The sequence below is a fragment of the Halichoerus grypus genome, chromosome 7 (genome assembly GCF_964656455.1).
Source record: "Halichoerus grypus chromosome 7, mHalGry1.hap1.1, whole genome shotgun sequence".
Lineage (NCBI taxonomy): Eukaryota > Metazoa > Chordata > Mammalia > Carnivora > Phocidae > Halichoerus > Halichoerus grypus.
In genome coordinates this window covers 98,321,529-98,348,091 of record NC_135718.1, presented here as the reverse complement: position 1 = coordinate 98,348,091, position 26,563 = coordinate 98,321,529, and the positions used below count along the sequence as shown (strand labels likewise).

Sequence of the window (26,563 nt, the reverse complement as noted above, 5' to 3'; positions counted from 1 at the left end):
TTATGCTAAGTGAAATAAGTCAAGCAGAGAAAGTCAATTATCATATGGTTTCACTTATTTGTGGAACATAAGGAATAGCATGGAGGACATTAGGAGAAGGAAGGGAAAAATGAAGGGGGGGAAGTCGGAGGGAGAGACGAACCATGAAAGACTATGGACTCAGAAGCCAACTGAGGGTTTTAGAGGGGAGGGGATGGGGGGAAGGGTTAGCCCGGTGATGAGTATTAAGGAGGGCACGTACTGCATGGAGCACTGGGTATTATACGAAAACAATGAATTGTGGGTCACTACATCAAAAACTAGTGATGTATTTATTGTATGGTGACTAACATAACATAATAAAATAAAAAAAAAAAGACCTTTAACAAGTTCCACGAGGAAAACTATAGATAAGTGTACTTTGTATAGGGAAAAGGGGAAGCTGAAAGTTGTCAAAAATGGCAGAGAAAGTATAAGAAGGAAATAAAGGCACATTCGGTGTGAAAGGATATACCGTCGCCCTGATCCAACTGGAGGGAATCCCTGTTTGCAGCCCTGCGGTGGAAATCCGCTCTCCCAGTGACTCTGACGAGCACAGCCGTCTTCCCTGAGCTTTCAGAAGAAAGCAGGTGCCTTAGAATTCATCTCTAAGGTCTTTCCCAAGTCAGAATTCCATTTATCTTGGTACTTAATGACCTTGAATCGTGAAAAATCATTGTTTTGTATGGTTTGTTTTAAAATGTAGAGAAATGTATGATAGATTTTCATAATTTTGCTTAAAGGCTTAAAATAAAGAGTTTTGATATTTTAAGGTGGAAAACTCCCACCAATTCATAAAAGTCAGCTATCCAGAATGAGGCATTTCCAAGGATTAGCCCAGGTTTTAGTGCATTTTTGGAAGAGAAGTCCTTACTGGAAGCCCTCTCTTCCTAACGATTAGTCTTTGATTCTGTAGTTATCATGGGAAAGGGCGAGCGAGTTAGGCTCACTGTGGGGCCGAGGGGCAGGGGCCTGGGTAGATGGGAGAGGAGGATGCATAGATGAACGAAGACCCCACAGCACGGTTCGCCTTCCTCTGCGTCTCTCCTCCCACCTTCGCCCTGTGTATCAGGTTAACATTGCTCTACATAGCATGGAAGGGAAACTGGGGCTGGCTAGCATGGAAGGGAAACTGTACGATGAGGACTTAACCAGAAAGGGGTTGACTAGCATGGCTGAGCACAGTGGCTTCACAGTTCGACATGTGGTTTGGGCTTTAGTCTTCCTGCTCGGATTGCATGGGACTCCCAGCTACCTGGTCAAAAGGTGGCTGCCTCATTTGGAAGCTTGGGTTTGAGTTCCAGCCAGGAGAGAGGGGAAAGGAAAAAGGGCAGAAGCCATAGCTGAGTGTGTCCCCATTTATCAGGAAACGAATAGCCTTCGTCACGTTGTAGACTTCTGTTGACTGGAACTGGGTCTGACGGCCGCCCAAGCTCTGTACAGTGAGTCTGTTTTTTGTAGGCATATTTAGTGCCCCATGTCAAGCCAGAGTTCTGTTGAGAGGGGAAAGGGATAATGACTGGATGGTGAAGAGCATCTGCTACGTTTGCAGAGCAAAAACCACCTAGTGTACCAGGATGCCCAGGGTCCCATGGTTCATTCATGTATTCAATCATTTATCACATCTGTTGGGTACCTGTTATTTGTCAGTCGCTGTTCTAGGTGCTGGTAAAGAAATTTGCAGAGCAGAATTCCTTGCACTCATGAAGCATACAGTCTTGCGGGAGAGAAGGGCATTAATAAGATAAATAAGTACGTGCATCTGCACTAAGAAAAAGTAAGGAAGGGAGTGGAGCCACGAAGTGTTGGAGAGGGGTATAAAAGGTGGTGTGGGCTGGGAGGGCCTTGCCAAAAAGGTGGTTTAAGTTAAAACCTAAAGGAAGTGGGAGAGCAGCCTCCAAAGATATCTGAGGTAAGGGCATTCCAGGCATAGGAAACAGCAAGTGCAAAGGCCCTGAGGTGGGTGCATGCTTGATGTATCTGTGAAATAGTGAGGAAGCCAGTGTGGTTGGAGTGGGTGTAAAAAGCAATTTTTATTATGAGGTTGGAGCAGTAATGGAGAGCTAGATCATGTGGGAAACTGCAGGGTTTATTCTGAGTGATACGGGAATCCTTTTGGGGTTATGAATAAAGCAGTGACTTGTTCATTTGTTTGGACCTCTGTTTGAACCGGCTCATTGTGGTTGCTGCATTGAGGATGGGGGCAGTGGAAGATGCAGGTAAGCTAGTGAGGAAGGTATTTTAATAATCTAGAGAAGATACAACGTAGCCTGGACCAGAGTGATGGTAGCAGAGATAGTTAAACATAGTTGCATTCTAGAAACTTGTCAAAATTAGAGCCCATAGATTTGCTGATGAACCAGAGAGGAGCTGTGAGACAAAATGAGGAGTCAGGAATGACTCCCGAGTTTAGGGTCTGAGCCACTGGGAGGATGGGGGAACCATAACGTGAGATGAAGAAGAATGTGGAAAGGGCAGGTCTGAGAGAGTTGACGTCTGGTTGTGGACATGCCAGGCTTGCCATGCTTGTGACATCCGACTGGAGATGTCGAGTAGCCACTTGGACGTATGAGTCGGGAGCTCTGGGGAGTGGCATTGGCTTCTTTCTGTCTGCCCGAGCAGGGGATCCTGACCGGACCCTTGGTCCGCCACCCCCATGTCTGGCAGCAGCGGCAGGGACTTTGGAACAGCCTGGGGCCGTTCTGACCTGGTCTGACCCAGCCTTGTGTGCTGGGATCCCAGTTCCAGGCAGGATGGCCGCGGGCCTGCGTGGTGGGGGCTTTTCCACGCCTGCCCTGGAAGAGCTGGTGTTCCTGCTCTTCTTCCACCCAGGGCGGTCACGTGGTCCAGGCTGGGGCGTCCAGTGGCCTGGCAAAGGGGAGATCACTGCCTTGTGCGCAGCTGGAAGAGTACGCCCTCTAGTCTGGTCTGGCTGGACCTTCAGGGTGCTAACGCTCCCCTGGAGAGCTGCGGTCAGCCCACGCTGCTTGCCCTGCCTTTTCCTAAAGCGCTTTTCCCTGGGGACTTAGGACTCTCCCCTGGAGAGCTGTCTCGCTCATGACTGCAGCTGGTGGTCTGTGGACTTTCCGGGGGCTGAAATGGCCGGGCCCCGTCCGCGTGGACCGGGAAGCACCAGGGGGATGCTGGCGGCCTTCGCTGTTGCTGACGGTGGCCTGGGACGAGGCCAGGGGCCCTTTGGAAAAATTCAGCGGACAGTCCATGGCTCCGAGTTCAGCTGGCTTAGTACGGGGTTGTTCCTCACATCCTCCCAACACGCACGACAAACACTGCAACAGAGAGGTTTGAGGAACAGAGAGCTGAGTTTTGTTTGACCGTGGCCTCCGGGGAGGGTGCCGCACTACGCATGGTTTCATGTCGTGTGCTCAGCCTGGGAGCTCGTGCTGGACGAGGAGCTGGTGAGGACTCATCCAGGCCGCTCCGTCCGCTGGTGCCGGCGGGGGTGTGTGGGGGTGTGTGGGGGTGGGGGTGGGGGTTACTCCAGATGCCGCCCGTGGGGAAGATAGCTACTGCCTTCACTTGGTGACTCTCCAAACCCTGTGGGGAGAGGCGTTCAAGAGAAGGAACCCTCATAAATACTTTTTTCAACTTTTTTTTTTTTTTAATTTAACATGAAACTTGCCATCTTAGCTGTGGTTAAGTGCAGAAATCAGTGGTATCGACTCCATTCACATTGTGCAACCATTCCCGTCATCCATCTCCAGAACTCTCCTCATCTGGTAAAACTGAACCCATTAACCAACCCCCCCTCCCTCCTACCCTCAGCTCCTAGCGTCCACCGTTCTTCATTCTATCTCTAGAATTTTGACTACTCTGAGCTCCTCATGTAAGTGGAATCATCCAGTATTTGTCATTCTGTGACTGACTTATTCCACCCCGCATAGTGTCGCCCAGGTTCATCCATGTTGGAGCCTACGTCACAGCCTCCAGTACTCCATCGTGTGGGTGTACCGTATTTTGCGTATCCATTCGTCACTCAGTGGACACGTGGGTTGCTTCCACGTTTTCGCTAGTGTGAATAATGCTGCTGGGAACATGGGTGTACAAGTATTTCTTCAAGACCCTGCTTTTCATTATTTTGGGTTTATAACCAGAAGTGGAACTGCTGGATTGTATGGTAATTCAATATTTAATTTTTTGAGAAACCTTCATGCTGTTTTCTACAGCGGCTTTGTCAGTACATTCCCACCAACAGTGCAGAAGGGCTCTATTTCTGCACATCCACACCAACGCTGGTTGTTTTCTGTTTTGTTTTGTTTTGTTTTGTTTTCTTATAGCAGCCATTCTAATGAGTATGAGATGATATCTCTTTGTAGTTTTATTTGCTTTTCTTAATGCTCAGTGATGTTAAGCATCTTTTCATGTACCTGTTGGCCATTTACATCTCTTTTTTGGACACAGGTTTTTTTTTAGGTTAGTCTTGAATTTTAGGAGTTCTTAATATAGTCTAAATAGTAATCCCTAATCAGATATGTGATCGGCAAACATTTTCTCCCATTCTGTGGGTTGCCTTTATATTCTGTGGATAGTACCTTTGGATGTATGGATTCTTAAAATCTTCACGAAGTCCAGTTTGTCTGTTTTTTTCTTTTTTTTGCCTGTGCCCTTGGTGTCCTGTCCAAGAAATCATTGCCAGATTCTGGGTCGTGACTTGGTATATTTTTTGTTCGTTTCTTAGGCTTCAGTCTCCCTGCTCCCCCATTTATTTGTTTGTTTCTTTCCCTCTTTCAATAAAGTCATTAGACCAATAGATCAGTAACATATTTTAGACTCTATAAATCTTTAGCCATCCTGAGAGGAGGATGGGTTGAATTTGGAATGGAAGCACATAGCACAGTTGGCTGGAGCAGAGGGCCCATGATGGGGTTGGTGGGTGAGAAATCGGGTGTGTAGGTGAGTTCACACCATGTTGCATCTTCTGTGGTGAATGGATGGGTTGAAGACAGATGGTAGCCTCACGGCCATCGGGCCAAGTTGTATATAGCTGCTCCTACCTGTTCTCGAAAACTAGGCACTTAACCTTTCTGAGCCTCAGTTTCCCCATTTTACTTATTTAACAAACACTTATGTGGTTCCAAACACTATTCTAAAGCACTGTACAAATGTTAACTCATTGACTTCTCCCACCAACCCTGCGCAAGAGTATTGTCCCCACCTTACAGAAGGGAAAGCTCATGCCCAGAGAGTTTAGGGAGCAGGTCAAGGTCACAGAGCCAGTAAGTAGTGGAGCTGGGATTTGAACCCAGGCTCTCTCGTTCCAGAGTTCATGCTCTTAACTGTATGTTAGGCTGCCTCTCTGAAATGGGGAGAAGCCTAATTCCTACCTCTCAAAGTTACCCAGATGATCTAATGAGATGATGCATGTCAGGACACATTGTATGTTGCACGGTGTTTTGCAAATACTGTTTATTATTAGTTAAAAATAATTAAGTAACACTCTGGAAATGGATGAGATTCTTAAGAGTGTAGGGAGAAAGGGATGGATCAAGGACCAAGCCTTGGGAAGTGTCTATGCTGAGGAGCAAGGGCTTGGTTTGGGGAAGGCATCAGGCAGACTCACGGTTGACCCCTGTGGACAGGGTCACAGTCCATGTAGAGCCCCCGGCTCCAGCCTTCTAATCTCTACCAAAGGATGTTGTGAAGGGCAGTGAGGTACTCAGGTGGATAATGTCCGTGCAGAGAGGACCAAAGCCAGGTCTCTGCCACTGGCCCACCAAGAACTTCGTCGGGGACTTAAGGCAGTCTGCAGTTCCGACTGCAGCTTTTTTTCCTTCTGTGGTGCATTTTCCCAAGCAGACCGGAGCTCAGACCTGCTCTACATGTGAAGTGAGAGGCTTGGAACTAGGCCATTCCTAGGTTTGTGGTGGCTTTGTTGGGGCAAGAGCAGAGTGCACTGCGCGTGAGGACGGACTCTGGGCTGGCTAGCTGGGCCTCCCTCTGGGGTTGCAGAGGCCAGCCTACTGCACCTGCCATCTTTGGGACAACGATCACGTGAGTGCCCAGAAGGATGGCAGGAGTATGGGGAAGGACACCCAGGGATCTTGTGATCTCTCTCTGGCTCTCAACGAGGTGTGTGGTCTGGTTTGTAGTGGGAGGCGGTGGGGGCTTACTGTCGATCTCAGTTCCCTTAGTGCAAAGCAAGGTAGTTATTAGAACCTTCTTTGAACCCCACCCCGCCCCTCCAGCCGGTGACTGACGTGCATAAAGCGCTTGGGGGTGCCGAGATGAAGAGCCCCTGAGAGAATTGCCAGAACAGGGCTACTGTGACCTCACCTGGCTTATTTGAGTATCTTCTGTGCCTGCCTGGCTTTGATGGGCATTTAATTTCTCTAGTAGAGGGCCTCTGGTGGTCCCAGCTTCCAGCTGCTCAGGCTCCTCCTAAAGGTGGGTGCCGCAGAGAAGAAAGTGAACCACCCCCCTTAGGTATATTTAAGAATGTCAGAAGAGAACCTTATGCCCAAAGAATCTGTTTTTCTAGAGAAGACTTCAGGAGAGGACAGGTGTGTCCTGGCATGTCCAGCGGCCCCTGGTTAGAGAGCTGCCTGGAGAACTGCTTCCTTCTGACCAACACGGCCTCCAGTGGCCATCTGAGCCCGGGCCTGCTGTCTGTAGGCTCTCGGGGAGACCCTTTGATGGCCTCACTTCTCAGGGGCATGGGGGGGGCTCCTTTTCTTTGTAGTGGCTTGTGGACCGGGACACGGATCTCCTGATCCCAAAGAGACCGAACTCTGGGGGTGAAAAGCTTCTCTGTGCTGCCATATGAGGGGTCCAAGGTACCAGAGTCCACGAGTCTGTAGCAAGAAGAAGAGGGTAAAGTTTTTAGAAGGAGGCTGAGGAAGGCAGAGCTGTGCCTAAGGAGTCGGCCTAACCTTGAAGAAGGGAAGGTGTCCGGTACTAACGTCCAAAAAAGTGGGGTCTTGACATTTTGTATGCAGACCATGTGTCTCTGGGTATTAGTTGGGATTCTTCAAGTTGCAAGTGACAGAAACCCAGCTTAGTTAGCCTCAGTGAAGGCGCATTGGCTCCTGTACCCGAGGAGAACAAGATGATTCAGTCTCAGATTATTCCACCAGCATTTGTGGATGGATTCATTGCATTCTCTCTCCCCTCACCCCTCTCTGTCCCCCTCTCCATCACTCCCTCAGCTTTGCCACTGAGTGCTCTCCTCAGTGCCAAAGACAGCCCGCTGCTGCGCCTCCAGGCCCGTATTCCCTCGGCCTACCAGCCTGTGGTAGCTAGTCTGCCCTTGAGGAAAATCAGAGTTCTAGGTAGAAAGAGGAGGTGAGACCATAAATATCCAAATTTGCACAATTAAACAAGAGAGGTAATCTACCCTTACATTGTAGTAATTCTGTTTTTGCAGATCAAGATTACTTCTAGAATTACTTCTTGGAAATTACCACGCAGATGGGTTTATAAAACACAGTAGATACCTGTCTCAATATTCTAGAACGTTGCCTTGCTTTTTAACCCAGAATGATACTGATCCCTTACTTGAGTATCACGATTTGGCTTTGAATGACTTGAAGCCGTTGCCAGCAGGCTAACCCAGCAGACTGTCCGCGGTCTCTGGGAATGGCCAGGAGGGCCCAGGCAGCTCCGAAAGACGTGCGTCTGTGCTACACCGAGCCACGGAAGGAGGAGGAGGGGGGAACGTACAGCCTTCCCCAGTGACCTGTCAGGAATAACTGCTGATACATTTATTAAAACCTCAGACAGGGCGCCGGGGTGGCTCAGTTGGTTAAGCATCTGACTCTTGGTTTTGGCTCAGGTCATGATCTCAGGGTTGTGAGATCGAGCCCTGCATTGGGCTCCACACTCAGCGGGGAGTCTGCTGGAGATTCTTTCTCTCCCTCTGCCCCCCCATCCCCCTGTGCATTCTCTCTCTTCTCTCTCTCTCTCTCACAAGTAAATAGATAAATTTTTTTTTTTAAAAACCCACCTCAGCCAGGGGATACTTGCATTGTTTCTCAGAGTTGCAGCACAAGGCAGGACGCAGTGAGTGTGGGAGTTCTGAACCACCTTTGTGTCTGGAGGCAGACCTGGCCCGCAGGTGGTGATGTGAGTCACACGTGAATTTGCTCCCATGCAATGGGTCCGGGCTTGTCGGGCCTGGGGAAGCCGGCTGCCTGCCAGGACGCCTTCACTGGCTGGGGCGATCCGAGCCCTCTCTCTTGTTCTTTAAAGGTACACCCCTGGGAGATTTGCTGGGGCTTGTGCCTCCCCGCTGTAGGCCTCCTGGCAGAGGCCGGGATTTTGGATTTCCCTGGTTGGGCGGCTCTTTGGCCCCCACACCCCCCTCTGCCTCCTGGGAAAGGTTGGACCAGAGGACCTGCGGCTCGGCAGGCAGCCCTGGGTTCTCGGTCCTCCAGCTCACAAGCCTGCCTGCTGTAGGGCCACTGGAGAGTAGCACGCACCAGTCGTGCTTTCTTAATTTTTTTCCCTGTCTTTTGTTTGTTGTTGTTGTTGTTGTTGTTGTTGTTTTTAAAGATTATTTGAGAGAGAGCGCTAGCAAGAGAGAGCATGAGCAGGGGGAGAGGGAGAAGCAGGCTCCCCGCGGAGCAGGGAGCCCAAGGCGGGGCTCGATCCCAGGACCCCGAGATCCTGGCCTCAGCTGAAGGCAGATGCTTAACCAACTGAGCCACCCGGGCGCCCCTTTCCCTTTCTTTTGGATTGGAAGTTTTGCATCCTATTTTTCTTCTTCTTCTTCTTTTACATTGTTAACACTCCTATTTAACAATGATAGAATTTCTAAAGCTCATCATTCATCTACAGATAATTACTGAGTGTACCTACTGTGTGCAGGCTTGTCCAGCTGCTGGGGAAGCAGTCCTAACCGAAGTCCCCGCCCTGAGTACATACTAACCTGGACGCTTCCTACTCTCACCGGACCTTTAGGAGCTTCCACTTGGCTTAGTACTTTAATTTCACCCTGTTGGAGGCTCCCAAATTTGCTCTTTTTATAAAATTTATGGTTGATGTTTAACTTTTTAAATTTCAATTTCATTTTTATGCAGTGGTTATTTAGATTTATCCATATATTTGCCAGTTTCTTTTCTAACAGTTGATTATTGCACCCCACTTATATTTGGGATTTTGGGTTCTTTGATGGACTGAGTCTTTAAGTGGATCTTTCAGTCAGTTTACAGTTAGTGAACATTCAGGTTTTGTTTGCCATAGAAGTATATTGTGCCTTCTCTTGAATGATGTTCTAGAATGTTAGGGCAAGAGTTCTTTTCCTCAGCACTTTGAGGAGATCATTCCGTGGTTTTCTGGGCTTTATTTTCTGTTTTCTTCAAAAGAAGAGTCTGCTGTTTGTCTAATTTTTACTTCTTTATCAGAAAACTTGCATTTACTAGTTTCTCTGTGTCTTGATGTTTGTCATTTTTCACTGTGATGTGCCTTGATGCAGACTTATTTTATTTTTTATTTTTAAAGATTTTATTTGTCAGAGAGTGAGAGAGAGAGAGCATAAGCAGGGGGAGCGGCAGAGGCAGAGGGAGAAGCAGACTCCCTGCTGAGCAAGGAGCCGGATGCTGGACTCGATCCCAGGACCCTGGGATCGTGACCTGGGCCGAAGGCAGCTGCTTAACCAGCTGAGCCACCCAGGTGTCCCAGACTTTTTCTGATTTACTCTTAGAACTCGATGTGCCCTTTCATTCTGAGGACTCATGTGTTTCTTTAATTCTAGAAAATGTTCAGTCCTCCCTTTAAGAACTGTGTCAACTTTGATGTGGACAGTGTAGGTCCAGCCTAATGCAAGTTGGATGCTTTGGACTCAAGTAACAGAAACTTAACTGAAAATAGATCTAAAAATCATTTTAAGAAATGTATTTCACATAACAAGAAGCCAGGATGAAGTGACTTGAAGGTTTGCTAATTCAGTAGCCTGAGGATTGACCATTGTTTGCCATGTTCACCACGCTGGCTGAGCACCTCTAAAGATCCCAAGATGCCTGCCTCAGCTCTGTGCTTTCTTTGCCGTTAGGGCCCTTGGAAAAGATTTTTCTTCATAGTGTCTTTGTGAGATCAGAGCCGCTTTCCCCAGATGTCCCCATTTCCACCCCCACCAACCCCAAACCTCCTCCTGACTACTTTGCCAGGATTGCAAGGAGAAGGGACACAATGATTACTTTAGACCAACCAGGATCTAGCTTCCAGAAGTAGGGAGGATCAACCTTCTCTGAGTCACTGGAGGATTACACCAAAACAAAGTCAGAGCTCTGCCAGTAAGAAAAACCAGAGTGGTGGTTGGGTAGGCCGCAAGCAGCGTCTGCTACCCACATTCTCTTTAATGTCTTGCTGCCCTTCTGTTGAACTTATGTTGGATCTTCTTATCCTGTCCTCCATGAATCTTGCCTTTTCATACTTTCAGTTTAATCTTTTTAATTGCATTTTGAGTAATTTCCTCAGAGCTGTCTTCCAGTTTACCATCTTTCTCTTTAGCTAAATCTGTTGTTCAGCATAACCATTGAGTTTTTAATTTTGACAACTAAAATTTTAATTTCTAGAATTTCTATTTGATTCTTTTTCACAGTTGCTTACCATTTTTTCATGATGTCTTGTTCTTTCATTATGGTTCTTACCTCCTTTTTTTTTAAAGCTTTTAATAGTATTTATTTTACAGTCTCATTCATCTTTTTCTATTAATTTAAGTTCTTGGAATGTCAGTTCTTTTTGTTTTGTTGACTCTCCCTCCTCGTGAATGCTGTGCACTCACTTTCATTGAGGGTTTGTTTTTTGAATGTGGAAATTCACTACAGAGCCATTTTATGCTTACTTTTGTCAGCATTAATTTTTACATGGATTTATTAGTTTGGATTTCTGTCCCATGCAGAATGCATGGATTTGGTACCCACATCAGCATGGCACATGACTTAATGTTTGATTTCTCATGGAAGAAAGTGTTTCATGCTCCACCCAGAGCCTCGGGTAAATGACTGTGTTTTTGCTGCTTCCCTTTGCCAGTGGGAGGAGTTTTTCTAATCCCTTTTTCATGGAGGGGGCTGCCCTTCTAGAACCCGCTGTTTATGCAGGGCATTGGTTCCAGTTCTCTGCGCATGGAGCTCAGAGTCACCCTCCCACATAAAAAACCTCACCCCTAGGGGTCTTGAACTAGGTCTGATACTCTTCTGGCCACAGGTGTGGGATTATAACTCTGGCTTTGAATTTTGTTTCTGGTACCCATGGATTTCTCTTTCTTGGCTTTTCTTTTTCTTTCTTTCTTTCTTTTTTTTCTTTTTAAAACCTCGGGTCATATTTACCCAGCATTTCAATGAATTTGGAGCGGGAAAGATGTTCACATCGGCTGAGTCCGCCATCTTGCCAGATGTGATTCCCTTAATAAGTGAAAAACACTCTGCTTTGCTTGAGTAATAAAGCACATCCTATTCATTCTCTCATTTGCCTTTTATTCTATAGTTTCACTTTCTTAATCTTTCTGACTGCATGCCGGCGAATTTCCTGGGATCTGATTCTGTATATTTGAATAGGGAGTCCGCACTGGTAGCTCCAGCAGCCAGCTTGACAGCACGGGGTCCTTCCTCTCCTTTCCCTATTCTGTAATCCGTGCCTCCTTTCTCCATAAACATGTAGACTCACTTGCTCTACATTCAAAATAGTTGTAAAATTACACCACCATTAACAACATCAAGCCTACTAAGTAAACTTAGTAGTTCTTTGGTCCATAGAATATATACCATTAACGATTTGCAGTCAAAATACTGTATTTTAAAAGCTACTTGATATAACTTTTTTCTCTGTATGGTTATGTTATCAATCTAACAGACAGTTAGGCTTGTTTTTTCTGTTTGCAATAATTTTGTTTACCTTTTGCATCCATTTGTATTTAAAAATTTTTAGTGTATAAAATACTTACATGGTTCAAAAATCAAAACTGTAGAAAAATACTTAGAGAAATTTTACTTCCATCAATATCTTGATTTCTGGTTATCTTTCCTATTTTTCTTGTTGCATAAGTAAACATGTATTTGTGCATATTTATATGCAGATGAATATGCATACTTTATTTTCCCTCTCTCATGTTTTTCCAGGTTTTTTGTTTTTTTTACCACTAGTGCCTTAATGAACGGAATAATTTTGTGCATCTGTTATTTCATATTATGAACTTACATCTTCAGGCAGTTACCTAGAAATAGAATTGCTGGGTCAAAGGGTACACGCACGTGGAGCTTTGTTCGATATCGCCAAACCCCCTGCCACAGGGCTCTTCCCTTTTGCATTCACACGTGGAGTGTGAGTGAGTGCGGAGAATGCCCGTTTCCCCTCAGCTTCACCAACAGAGAGTGATGCCACGCTTGAGTTTTTGTGGCGTGAAGGGGAGGAAATGGTATCTCGTGTAGTTTTGTGGGCATTTCTCTTACTTTGCCTGACATTGGGCATCTTTTCATATGTTTAAGTACAAGTGGTATATCTGGTTCTGTGAACTGTTTATGTCTTTTTGTGCCTGGTCTTATTGGGATCTAAACTGACGCATAACATCATGTAAGTTTAAGGGGTACGACACAATGATTGGATGGATGTGTATACTGCGAAATGACCACAATAAGTTTAGTTAACATCGATGTCCTCAGATAGCTACATTTTTTTTCCTGTTTGTATCTTTTGCTCACTTTTCTACTTTTTCACCTTTTCTATTTTTTTTTTTTTTTTTGGAATTACTTAATAAATTAGAATGATTAGTCCTTCCTCTGAGACATAAATTGTAAATATTTTCTCCCATTTTGTCATTTGTCTAATGACTCAAAGTCTGTTTTCTTTACCGCCATGTTATCACTTGTGCAGTTAATAATATGCTCATGTAGGACCTTTATTTTGAGACACCAATCAATAATTTACTTATAGGAGTTTTTTTTTAAGATTTTTTTTTTATTTACTTGAGAGAAAGAGAGAGTGAGAGAGAGCAGGAGCAGGGAGAGGGAGAGGGAGAAGCAGACTCCCCTGCTGAGAAGGGGCTGATGTAGGGCTCGATCCCAGGACCCTGGGATCATGACCCGAGCCGCAGCAGACGCTTAACCGACTGAGCCACCCAGGCGCCCCAATAGTTTACTTATAAGAATTAACAAAATTCAGAATTCAGAACTCACAAAATAAAGACAAAACCCAGAAATAACCTTACAAAGACTTAGACATAGAAGGCATACCTGTAAAGAATATTCATCGCACAGAAGCTGGAGTAACTAACATACTGCATAACTGAATAAAAATTCAGAATATTTCAGCAGCCTGGAAATACGGGCCAAAATGCACAAAATAAAATTTAGTAGAAATGTGTTGTATTTAGGCTTAAAAACATTAATGCCATAAGTTTTAGACTGGGGACTCCTGCCTTCACAGAAATTCATATTTGTATAAGCTTTGGGTTTTAGTTGACCACACAGTTAGAAAAGCCCAACAGGATGATATGGTTGCTGAAAGAAAATGTGTTCTTAGAGTGAATATTAGGAGGAGATTGTCCTGATGATGGAGAAAATTGCCCCCTTGTGCTCCACACTTACCAGCCCACATCCGGAATGGTACACTCAGTTTTGGGGACCACAAATCAAGAGGGTCATAGCTGTCTGCGAACAAGTCCAAACCAGGGAGTCTGAATTAGTGAAGAGTCTGGAAGTCATTTTAGGAACTCGGGAGATTAAATCTGGAGAAGGGAAAGCAAGTCACTTGTGAAGCATTTAAAGGCTCAAGTGGAGGAGAGATTAGGATTATTCGGTGTTGCTCAAGCCGGCGGGCCTCGGGCCCCCAGCAGACAGGCTCACTCGAAAGGGAAGCTTTCTACCCAGCACTCCGGACTGCTGGAAGGGGACGGGCTGCCTCTCAGCCCACCAGCTCCTTGTTTGGATAGCGGCGTCAGGTCAACTGGGGGGCGGCGGGGAAGGCTCTGCGGCTGTGTGTGGACAGTTTAGGCACCAGGGTTCCTGTCATCTGGCTCATGGGAGGAAAGCTTTCCTTCTTTCTGGTGTCTTCTGTTTGTTGGGAACAAGAGCAGGTGGGGGAAGTGTCCGTGGGATTTTTTGGCTGCTAACGTAGATGAAATGTTTGGAGAAACATGCCTCTAGAATTGAATGTTAAGATGTTAGCCTTCAGGTTTAGCCAGGATGCCGAGCCAGCGTCCTGAGAGCAGGGACTGCACCTTGCAGACAGTGGTGTCTGTGGGCCAAGACCTCGGACTGTGCCTGCTCGTGCCTATTTAGACTCGGTGCTCGGGTCCTTGCCCGCCTTCCCCATGGCTGACAAGAGCAGCGACGATGCCTCAGTATGAATTGTACTTGTTGCTCAGGGACCTCAGAAAGTTCCTATAAGCTCTCTGTTGAACTTTAATGGGCACGCGGATCAACTGGGTATGGGATGAAAATGCATGTTCTGGTCCAGGAAGTCAGCCGTGTACTTGAACTTCTCCATCTCCGTGGCTCCAGTTGCTGCTGCCGCCGCTGGTCCGGGGACCTCCCTGAATTGCAGGGGCCCCAAAGCAGCCCAGCCCACCTGTCCCCTGCTTGTTTAAAATGCAGGTTCCTTGGCTGGACCTCTGATCTCTGGGACCAGCATCTCTGGGGCGGGGCCCAAGAATCTGCTCTTCTTCAGTACATCAAAGGTTTCAGGGCATGTGAACAGGTTGGGTTAGATTGTTGTTCAAGGAGACCCAGGGAGTCACACACAAAGTTGGTTGTAGAAAACAGGCCTCTGTGGTGGAGCTTGAGTGGGGAAGACTGGGTAAGGGTCTCAGGACTGACGGGAGAACTGGGGTCTCTTGCTGCTCTCGTGTCAAGTGCATATGATGGGATTTGACGAGTGTTCCCCTGCCCGCTGGTCCTACCTTCTTTTTCCAGTGGTCCGGCATGCTCTGCCCACCGCACGCCGAGGTGCCCTGACCATGAGCCTCAACTCCTCCCTCGGCCACAGGAAGGAGCTGAGCAACCTCACGGACCAGGAGGGTGGTGAAGGGGGCGCCGTCATCACCGACTTCATCACCATCATTATCATCACCATTTTTGTCTGCCTGGGCAACCTGGTCATCGTGGTCACCTTGTACAAGAAGTCCTACCTCCTCACCCTCAGCAACAAGTTCGTCTTCAGCCTCACGCTGTCCAACTTCCTGCTGTCCGTGCTGGTGCTGCCTTTCGTGGCCACCAGCTCCATTCGGAGGGAATGGATCTTTGGCGTGGTCTGGTGCAACTTCTCGGCCCTTCTGTACCTGCTGATCAGCTCGGCCAGCATGCTCACACTCGGGGTCATCGCTGTGGACCGGTAAGCTTGCCTCAGAGAACTGAAGAATTAAGGAGTGATTGTGTGCCCAGGGGGGCCCAAGAGATCACCTGGTCCTGAGACTTCCACACCGTCTTAGTTCCTTGGGAGGACGTCGGGGGCTTCTGCTGGGGAGGACGAGAAAGCAGAGTTCTGCCTCTTCCTCCATGCCCTTCCTTCAACCAGAGCACCTCTGATTTTATTGCATTTGGGTTTATTTTTTAAAAGAGATTCCAATGCTTTAAAAAAAAAAAAAATTCTCAAAACCTCTAATGCACACTTTATAGATGAGAAAAAGAAGCTGGGGAAGTGATGTGTCCGAGATATTAGGTCCAGGGTTTCCCAAGGGGCCGCCTGCTGTCCGGCAGGTTGGTTGGGCCCCCACACTCACCACGCTTATTAGGATTGGCCACTTCATTCACCACGGGCAAGTGTTTGACTTCCGAGGGAGAGAGTAGGTTGAGCTTCCCGGATGGGGGAGGAGGCTAGTCCAGGTTCTTGTCACTGGGTGACACGGCCGCTGGGCTCCTTCGGGACCGTCCGTCGTCTAGCTGACGAGTGGTAGCGGATGGTTCCTCCAGAGCACAGGCCTCTCCCAGGCCCCAGGCCAGACCCTGTCGGCTCTCTGTGGCTGTGGGGAATACAAAATGAAGGAAGCAGTCGGTCAGAACTAATCAGTTGGCCTCTCTAAATATCTTTTTTTCTCCGATAATGCAAATGATACAGAGAATGTAAACAATAAAATAAGAAATCCATAATCCCACCAGTCAGAAGCAATCACTGTTTCGGTTTTAGTATATTTGCCTCTACTAAGTTTTGGTAGCGTATGGTACGTTTTTTAAATAGGCTTTCCGGCACGTGTGGTTTTTGTGACCTGCTTTTTTACTTCGCAAGTGATGATGAGCATTTTCTCCCACCTGCAAATGTCAAATGCCCCTGAAGAACCTGATTTTTAATGGTTCCATGGTATTCCATCCTGTGGATGTACGAGAATTTATTTTTACAGTTCCTTCCTAGCTTAGTGTTCTAGATAGCAGTTTTGAGGAACATGTATGTTGTGGAATTGTATTTTTGGTAAGAGTAAACACACTTTCAAGATTCTTCATGTATCAAAGGCAGGTTGTTTTTCAGAAGATTGTACAGATTTTATTCCAGTAGCCATTTGTCAGCAATCCCATCAAGACTGATTATATAACATTAAAAAAAATAATTGGAACTTTGTCGGCAGTGGGAAGGCATGGGATCTCACTGTTCTAATTTCTGTGTTTTTTAAAAATCGTGGATCTCTGAGTGTCCCTTCCTGGGCCCTGGGTCCTGTGGGGCACGGAGGGAGGGCACACGGCTAGAGCAGAGTGGGGGGATTTGTTTTTAAGTGCCTCTCAGGGGTCCTCTGATTGTGCCTGCGTGACAGGGCGGCTCGAGGGGGCTGTGTGTTCTCTTGGACGTTGGGTTCCCAGCAAGCTTGACAGATCTAGTCGTGCTGTCTGAGCGCACCATCCCAGAGATGGCCGACCTCTTCCAGCACCTTCTTTCCCACTGGGGTGCTTGTTGGCCGGCCACTCTGGGGAAGGCTCAGGGTGGCGGGAGGCAGGCGCGGGCAGGACACAGACCTTGCCCAGCAGGAGTTTACGGCTGGCAGGGGAGTGTGGGGGGGAACCCAAAGCAGAAGTAGCCACTGGCACGGCTTAGTCCTGCGTTGGCTCCCGGGCAAAGGGGGCATTCGAACTAACTAGTCAGAACGGCGAGTAGGACGGTGCAGGCATGTAAGCGGTGGGAAGGGCCCTGCCGGCCGAAGGCACAGCCTCCAGTTGTTTCTGTGAGAAACAGTTACTGGGCACCTGACGCGGGCCTGGCACAGTGGTTGGTGCTGGGGAGACACAGCCCGGGGAGAGGAGCAGACGCGCCGAGGAGCTCGGTGTAGGGGAGAGGGATGGGTGACCGGACCACAGAACATGTGGGACGCCACTGTGTTTGAGGGGCGGCCAGGCTGCAGAGCGGGGACAAGGGACGCGGGGCCGGGCCGGGCGCGGAGCCGGGGAGGTGTGTGGGCCCATCATGGCCGTGGCCGGGGTGCGTGGCTGGAGACGGGGTGACACCCACAACACATGGCAGCACACTTGTCCCGCTCGAGCTCTGATCCCCGCGCCACAGGCCCCGCAGCCTGGCACCAGCGCCTCCTCATGACACAGCCACGAGTCGAGAAGGGACGTCTGCCTCCCGCTGGTGACGGGCAGTCAGGGCCTGGTTATCTCTGGTGACTCCCCTGCAAGCCCGAGGTGGGCCACTGTCGCGGCCAGATCCTTGTGATTACAGTGTAGGAACTGCCGCAAAGTGTGGTGTTTTCAGATGACTTCAGGGCAGATGCAGTTGATTTTTTTTATTATTGGTCATTCATGTGGCTTAAAGAAGCAGATTGACAGGACCAGTTAACTTGATCCTGTCCATTTAAATGACATACTTATACGCTCCTTCTGCCTGTTTAGTTTCAGTAAACTAATTTTACTCAATCTTGGTCATTTCAGAGGTTACATATTTGCCCTAGTCTGTTGGAAACCTAAAGACGCAACTGTGTGTGTGTGTCTGTGCGTAAGAGAGGGAGGGAGGAAGGGAGAGATGGGGAGGGGTCGGGAGGGAGAGAGAGAAGAGGAAAAAGCAATAAAACCTAAGAGAGGAGGAACAGAGAGAATGGGACTAGAAGAAAGAGATGGGCACATTTCTAAGAAAGTGCCAGAGGAGAAAACCTAGGGCACGGGTCATGACCTCACCTGAAAGGGTTGCTGGTAGTCACTTGCCAGGCGCCGCACTGTGCTGTTAATAAACATTCATCCCAGCTGATTCTTGCAACAGCTCGACTGGCCCCCATTCTGCAGACGAGCAAAATGAGGCTTTGTGAGCTCACCCAAGCCCACGTGGCTGGTAGGTAACTCGTCAGTTCTGAGGAGGTAAAGTCTGGGCTCTTACTCACCTCCAGAGACTGCAAAGTGAGCCACCAGTCAGGTCCAGCAAGCGGTGAGTTGAACTCCGGGTTTCTCAGCCTGGCAGTGCTGACGTCTTGGGCCGGATAACCCTTGCTGTGGGGGACCGGCCTGGGCGCTGCAGGACGTCCTCCCTGGTTGGGACCACCCAGAGTGTCTCCAGACACTGCCTCTGGTCCCCAGGGAGACCCCTCGTCCCCAGCTGAGAACCCCCGCTGAAGAAATCCATCAAACTAAGTTGGCAGATGAGCCAAAAGCATTTATCTTATAGCCTCATGAAGAGAGAGCAAAACACAGAGTGTAAAAACAGAGCGGACCGGAGCAAAATTCAGTGGAAATGTCAGTCTTCTAAACCAGCCACATGGACCTAGGCCCAGGTGGTGACTGTCGTTGGACCTGGGAAGGCTCGTACCCTAAGTCTGTGACGTGGTCACCTGTGGCTCAGCCTGGAAGTGGCTCGTGTTTCCACCTCGCCCTGGGATGGATGAAACCCCAGCTCTAAGAATAGTGTTTAATAAATGAAAGGAGCTGGAACTGTGGGATGGCCAGTGATGGTGACGGAAATCACTCGTGCTTTTAGGAGACTGCTCAGCATAAGCTAACGTGTTCTCCCCGAGGTAGCTGTCGTCGGCTCGGGCTCCGTTGGTGTCTGGAGTGGAGCGGTCTTCCTGCAGCCGGCGTCCTTGGTGGAGGGCTGGCTCTCCGAGGAGAGCTCAGCCTTAGAGCCCCGGCGTGCAGAACGACTTCCAGTTACACGCGACATCGTGAGAGCCTCTTTTGGACCGGGGCTCGTGCTTGGGCTCATGTGTAAAGATGAGTTGCTGGAGAAAAGACAGAGCTTCGAAAGCCAGTTAGAAGCCCTCTGTTTTGGCCTCTGTTGGCCTGCAGGGGGGCAGGGAGTTGCTTTTCTGTATTTTCCTTTGAACCTGCAACTAGGCCTAAATGAGGCTCAGTTGAAAGAAATGAAGTTCCAAATCTACGAAATCCATTCTTTTTTTTTTTTTTGTGGGCAGAATGTTCTCTGTTTCATAGAGCTATAGCTTTGTGCATTTCATTGTATATGAATTTTACAGAAAATGAAAGCAAACCCTAAAACCAGCGTAGTGCTTGGAGGGTATGGATATAAACGGACAGCACTCTGGCCCATGGGGGGTGCCCTTCTGACTTGGGGAGACTGACCCCTTGGGAGCCGGCCCCTGACCCCAGCGTCCCAGTGGGACTCAGGACCGAGCTGGGAAGGATTGCTGTCATGTTCCACTGGAATTGCTCACGGCCAGAACCTTAGTCAGTGGGTGAAACAAGTACCATTGGTTAGAATAAAGAAGTCTTGCCATAAAATAATAATAATAACTGGGTGTTAAGAATAGCCAGAAGGGTATGTTGCGGAGGACAGCTTATTGATTGTAATTGTTTTTATGACTGCCAGAGCGGAGTTGGTCAGAGGAGCTGGGGGGCAGTTAACGCCCCCCAGGCCTGGCTTCCCAACCGGGACGCACTCTTGCCCCTGAGGTGTCTTGAGGTCAGAGGGCCTGCAGTCTTTTAAAGGGCAGAGAAAAGTAGCAATCTGGGGCACCTGCGTGGCTCAGTCAGGTGAGTGTCCGACTCTTGGTTTCGGCTCAGGTCATGATCTCAGGGGTTGTGGGAACAACCCCGCCCCAAAAAAAATCAGGCTCCTCTCTCAGCAGGGAGTCTGCTTGAGATTCTCTCCCTCTGCCCCTCCCCCTGCTCACACATGCGCTCTCTCTCTCTCAAATAAGTAAGTTTCAAAACAGAAAGAAAGAGGAAGAAAGAAAGAAAAGGAGAAATCTCTGCCTTCTTTCTTTTTAAAAGTGAAGGAAACCTCCCAGGCGCCCCTCCATCTGACCGTAGCGTGCGCCCTCTCATTTCATTTGCTGGTATGATGCCGCACAGGTCAATGTCTCGTCCATCACCTGGCAAGAGGTAGGAGACCACCAGAATGGCCTGCGTCATCTCTCGGGACTCAAGGGCCCAGTGTCCCCTTTCGGTCATGGCGGTTGGGAGCAGCGTGAACAGTCCGGGCTCCCATTTTCAGGAAGGAAGGCGGAAAGGTTGGGGTCAGGCAGACACCAGGCTCTGTCCCTGCTGCCGTGGGAAGAGCAGGTGTGCTCCGGGCCATTCCCTCAGTCTCACCCGCTGAGTTCGTGGCGCAGACCTGTGGCACGTGCTATGGAACTGAAGCTCTGAGAGGTTCAATCAGCTACCGGAGGTCACACAGCGAGTGGACAGCAGACGGTGGGTCTGAAGCCAGGTGTTCCAGCTCCAAAGGCACGCTCCTTTCACTGGGCCACACGGACGTGCAAGGTGCGAGGCCAGGTATCAGCATAAGACTGTTTTACCCCAGGCCGGGGGCAGTGATAGCCGTAAGCCATGGCGGGATCCCTGCAGGATCCTCTTCAGAGCCCACACCGGAAACGCTATCTTTCCACGCTCCATCTTGGCAGGAGCCCGCAGCCCCACATCAGCGGCCCCAGGCTGACCTCTGGTTAGGAAGGTGCTCCCCAAGGGTGCAGACGGAGGCAGCCCCTCCGGGAGAGGCGTGGCAGGGGGCAGTTCAGGCTGTGGCCCTGTGCCTGAGCCGCTGGTGCCAGAGGTGACTCAGGATGGTCCCAGTGGGGGAGGAGGCTTCACAGGAGGTGTGTGGCCCTCATAGCCACGGCCGTTTTCTCACATCCTGTCTGTACCAGGCAGCATCTGTGTGGCCACCCCTGTCGTTTGCACACGCTGCCCTCAGGGGGAAACCCTGTTATTCATGAAACAGCTTTTCCTTTGGATAAAATGTTTGGGTGGGGAGGGTGCTGGTTTACTTCCAACCCCATGGTCTACATTCTCTCACCCTTTCCAGTTCAAGGGTCAGGCCTGCAAGGCTTCGCATGCCCAGGCAGGCCCCCGGCCCCTGGCCTCCCATCTCCAGCTCCGCCTCCACTCTGCACCTGTCTGATGGCGCTCCGGGCAGCTTCCCCATGGGGCGCAGGCTCGCGTCTCCACACCCCCCGGGCTGCCTTCCACCTCACTTACTCCTGGGCCAGGGCCTCTGATCTTTGAAGACCTGGGTCTGTGGGCCATCTCCTGCAGGAAGCCCACACTGACCCCGCCGTCTGGGCCAGGGCCCCGCCAGGCCTCCCCCCTCCACACAGGGCCAAGGGATTGGCAGCCACCCCTGTCGTGTGGACTCCAGCTGGCATGTGCGTTGGGGACTGGCTGTATGTCTTGTTTCTTCCCCTTGTCTTGGGCAGGCTGCGTCTTCCTGCTCTGCTGTAGTGTCCTCATCTGTGAAATGAGGGTGATGGTAATACTCACTGCGTCAGACAGTTGTTGTGAGGACGACATGTAGCTCTTCCTATTCCAGACTCTCGTACTCTTCTTATCGTCTGTCCGCCCGCCTCTCCTCGCTGCCTTTCTGGTACACCGCACAGTGCTCTGCACGGCAGGGCTTCGGTGAATGTTCTCGAATGAATGAACCCCATAGTCCTTTGATATTCGGGTTTTTTTAAAAAGATTTTATTTATTTATTTGTCAGAGAGAGAGATAGCGAGACAGAGCACAAGCAGAGGGAGCAGCAGCTAGAGAGAGAAGCAGGCCCCTGCTGAGCAGGGAGCCCGATGCAGGACTCGATCCCAGGACCCTGGGATCACGACCTGAGCTGAAGGCAGACGCTTAAGGACTGAGCCACCCAGGCGCCCACATTAGTCTGGTTTTTAATGACCCTCTGAAAACTGATCTAAGTGGGTTAATGCTGGCAACACAGAAGTGATCTGGCTCAAGGCAGGATCCCTCAGAACTCCCCCAGCTCCGGATCTGATGGGGCTCTGGCACTGTGACTTGGAGACAGGGCCGCCTGAGCTCTGGGTTCATCCTGGCATCCAGCTCTTGACGGAAGAAGGGTCCCACAAAGCTGTGTAACGTGGCCCCGTCTGTGACTTGTCAGGGACAAGTTGGGGAAGGGGCTACTTATAGGAGCATTCGCCCCATGGCTGGATGGGATGGAGAAGTTTAGCAAAACTCCCCACATCGGAGAGCACTGGGTGCCCGTTCGGGGATATTTTCCCTATTTTGACTGCTGTCTCTCGTCTCCCTCCATCCTTTCTCTAGCTACTATGCTGTCCTGTACCCCATGGTGTACCCCATGAAGATCACGGGGAACCGAGCTGTGATGGCCCTTGTCTACATCTGGCTCCATTCCCTCATCGGCTGCCTGCCCCCTCTGTTCGGTTGGTCGTCGGTGGAGTTTGACGAGTTCAAGTGGATGTGTGTGGCGGCGTGGCACCGGGAGCCTGGCTACACGGCCTTCTGGCAGATCTGGTGTGCCCTGTTCCCCTTTCTGGTCATGCTGGTGTGCTACGGCTTCATCTTCCGTGTGGCCAGGGTCAAGGCGCGCAAGGTGCACTGCGGCGCTGTGGTCATCGTGGAGGAGGACGCCCAGAGGGGTGGGAGGAAGAACTCCAGCACCTCTACCTCCTCCTCCGGCAGCAGGAGGAATGCCTTTCAGGGTGTGGTCTATTCGGCCAACCAGTGCAAAGCCCTCATCACTATCCTGGTGGTCCTCGGGGCCTTCATGGTCACCTGGGGCCCCTACATGCTTGTCATCACCTCCGAGGCCCTCTGGGGGAAGAACTATGTCTCCCCGACCCTGGAGACCTGGGCCACGTGGCTGTCCTTTACCAGCGCCATCTGCCACCCCCTGATCTATGGGCTCTGGAACAAGACGGTTCGCAAGGAGCTGCTGGGCCTGTGCTTTGGGGATCGGTACCACCGGGAGCCGTTCGTGCCGCGGCAGAGGGTTTCCAGGCTCTTCAGCATTTCCAACAGGATCACAGGTAACTTGGGAACCTGCTGGGAAAGGGGTGCCCACCTCAGCCAGGAGTAGCCTGTGGTCCTCTAGGGCGCTCTGCCATGTTGATGGCTGAGCTCTCAGAGGCTCCAAGCCCAGGTGTCCATCGGGGAAGGAACATCCCAGAGTGTCCCCTGTCTTTCCCAAGCCCCTTGCGCAAGCTCAGCAGTTCAAGGCAGGGGACGCCAGAGTTCAGAAATCCGTTTTCTGTTAGCCTAGCCACGGCCCGCTGGCCTTCTTTCTACCGACAGCAGAGCCCAGGCGTTGGACTGGGCCACCCTCCGCTCCTGGCCGTCCTGTCCTGTCCGTGTTCTGTAGAGCACATCCCGCTTGCCGGCACTGCCGCCGGCCTCAGCTGCCCATCCCCGAACACGCTCCTCCGTGGGCTGTTCTTGCTGGTCAGCGGCTTCCTCGTATTGTCACCGGTAATTCACGTTGTGCCCAGCCCCCCCCAAAATGTCACCGTCTCCTGTGTATAAAGCTGCTCCTCCATCTGGTAATGATTAGGGAGCTGACAAGTTTCTGGAGACAATCCTTTCACCTTTGGTGAGAGCCAGAGGAATTACTCTAGACTGAGATAATTTTTTTTTTTTAACCCTTTTTTATTTTGAAATAATTCTAGATTTGGAGAAGAGCTGGGAAGTGGGTACAGAGAATTGCATCTACCCTGCTTCTCCTGGTGTTAACATCTGGCCAAACCACAACAGTTACCAAAACTAAGACATTAATATTAACTATGCATTTGGTTCGGATTTCACCCATTGTCCCACCAGGACCAGTTCACAATCATGTCATGGCCCCTTTTGTCTTGTTCAAGCTTTGACAAGTCTTCATTCTTCCCTTGTCCCCTATGACAGTAACGCTCTGGGGAGCCCTGGTCAGGGATTTCGTAGAAGGTCCCTCCGGGTGCGTTTAGCTGATGTGTTCTCAGGATTAGAATGAGGTCGTATGTTTTCGGCAGGGATGCTGTGAGGGTGCTGTGCTCTGTAGTGGTCACGTCAGGGGCACATACGTCTTATTACTAGTTCATGTTACCTTGATGCTTAATGTCTTAGCTCAGACTCCTGTCACAGAATATCATAGACGAGGGGCTTACACCACAGACACAGAGTTGTCACAGTTCCGGCAGCTGGAAGTCTGAGATCAGGTGCCACACGGTTGGGTTCTGGTGAGAGCGCTCTTCCGAGCTGTCTTCTTGCGTGGGCTCACATGATGGGGATGCGGGGAGACAGGACAGAACAAGGTCTCTTCTTCTGAGGACCCCACCCTCATGACCTCATCTACTCCTGATTACCTCCTAAAGGCCCTGTTTCCAGATGCCATCACATTGGGGCTTAGGGCATATGAATTCTGGGGGGACACATTCAGTCCATACAGTTCAGGGGTATCTGTCAGGTTTCTCCCCTGTAAAGTCACTGTGGTTTCCATTGCAATTAATACACACAATGGGGGAGATCTTTGAGGCTGTGCAAATATCCTCTCTCTCCTTCAGCCTTCACCCAGTATTTTTAAGCATGCATTGGTGGATCTTGCCTCTAGCAGTTAGTACCGTGTTATTCTAGTGGGGACGTAGCTGGATTTTTTGGGTCATGTTTGAGGGAGATTATCACCTGGAAGTGCTATTGGAAGAGAGATTTTGAAGACATTTAGATCAACTGGAAAAAGCTAGTTCAGATTACAGTTGAGAGAGGTCTTCCAACTTCCCTCTCAAGAGGGTGGAAAGATAGCTCATAATTATCGTGAATACTCCGTGGTGGTGGTGTGATAGGAGAGCTTTTCTGTGAGGCAATAACAAACCAACATCACTGATTTATTTCATGGGCTGATGGAATGTTTCTTTTTGAGAGAGGAAGGAAGTCAGGGACTTTTTGCTTTTCTTTTTTTTTTTTTAAGTAGGCTCCATGCCCAACGTGGGACTTGAATTCATGACCCTGAGATCAAGGGAGGGACTTTTTATTTTGACCAGAGGAAAAAAAGAATGTCTACATACCCCGGATTTTAACCACTGAAGTGCCCATGCCCTGCCTGCCCTGGCCAATTCCTGTGTCCAAGTACGCCTTGTGAGCTAGGACTGTGTCCAGGGTCTGGTTTCGTTTCTCTGATTAACTTACTACCATTTTGTAAATCACTTGTCTTCTAGGCAAAAAATATGACCTGCTTTATATTCCATGGAAGCTGGAATGGGGAAAGAAAAAGAACGAGGAAAGAGAATGGAGGAGGAGAGGGTAGCTAGCACAAAAAGAAACGTCTGCTTTTGGCCGAGGTTTTCCATGCAGATCACCTGTGACGGTGCTGGCCGAGGTCGTGCGGCCAGGAGAAGGGGCGGGAAACGGCAGCTGTGGTTTGGTTGGCGAGTCCAAGGCGGCTGGTGGCCGGCGCCCTGCCCCTCCGCGCCCCGCCCCGCGCCTCCGCGTCCCGCCCACCCCGGGAATGCCCGCGGCCTTCTGGGCCTCGGTCCGTCTGGCTGAGCCGCGCCGGGCGGACCCTCTTCGGACGCCCCGTGTGGGCCTGGCTTGGATCCGCCCAGACTCCAGAACCAAAATCAGCTTCTGGGCCTCCTCCCTCAGTGCCCGAGCCCCGGTGGTCGCACAGGGAAAGAAATAAGGGGAGATCCCTTCTAAAAGGAGCCACAAAGGACTGCAAGCTCTGTCTGGGTTTTGTTCCTTTCCACTTGGGTGGCCACCTGGGAAGTTTTAACCAAGGAATCCTCAGCGTGCTGTGAGCAGAGGCAGAGAGGAATTCCAGAAATACCTGGAGCTTCCCGGCTGACTCAGGGAGGCCAGGAGTTTGAGAAACACGTTGTCATGTTTATTTCATACACAGATTTCCACCATAATCAGTGGGTTTGTTAGCTCCAAGCTGAAGAAGTGCAAAGGCAAAGGTTTTCCCTAAGGTTTTTAAGTTTTTATCTGTCACTGAGCCACCAAAGTGCCTGCTGCCTGGGAGGCTCCCTGAGGAATGGAGATCTGGGTCAGCTCTGGAGCTGACATTGACTTCTAGTGCTGGAGGGTGAGCTAAACGCTCACACGTGGTCTGGCGAGGCCAGACCACAAATCCAGAGCTGACAGGTGGCTTCGGGTGATCAGGGGCCTTCAGGAGATAGGGCAAGCTGCCCTTCCAGCAACTCGTCCACTGGGTGACTCAGACCTCCATCCCAGGCAGGGCGGAGAGCCCAGGGCCCACCCCACCCCAGCCTGGGAGGGTGGCCTGGGCACCGTGGGAAGGCAGCCTCTACAAATGCCTGCCACCTGGTGCCCGAAGCTCCTGGAACTGGGTTAGAGCCTTTCTAGCAGTCCTCTGGAGAGAAGGATGTGGACACACACAGGAGAGATGCCTTGTTGCAGGGCCCCTTGGGGAAGTCGGGGTTGGAGGGAGGGAAGGCCACCCTGGGACCTTTGAGTTTCCCCACCTGCTTTTATACGTTCCTTTCCTGGTGCCACCTAGA

The 26,563-nt window shown here is 50.0% G+C and overlaps 1 protein-coding gene across 6 annotated transcripts in view; it reads left to right on the top strand.

Annotated features, from left to right (window-relative positions):
* Window positions 1–26,563, top strand: part of GPR161 (G protein-coupled receptor 161) — a 47,725-nt gene that overhangs the window by 14,644 nt on the left and 6,518 nt on the right. For 5 of the 6 annotated variants that reach the window (XM_036076772.2, XM_036076775.2, XM_036076771.2 and 2 more), the window contains exons 3-4: window positions 14,880–15,297; window positions 22,380–23,104. In XM_036076772.2, coding sequence (XP_035932665.1) covers window positions 14,880–15,297; window positions 22,380–23,104 — 1,143 coding nt within the window. The remainder of the gene's footprint in view (window positions 1–14,879; window positions 15,298–22,379; window positions 23,105–26,563) is intronic. The other variant, XM_036076777.2, reaches the window with a different exon arrangement.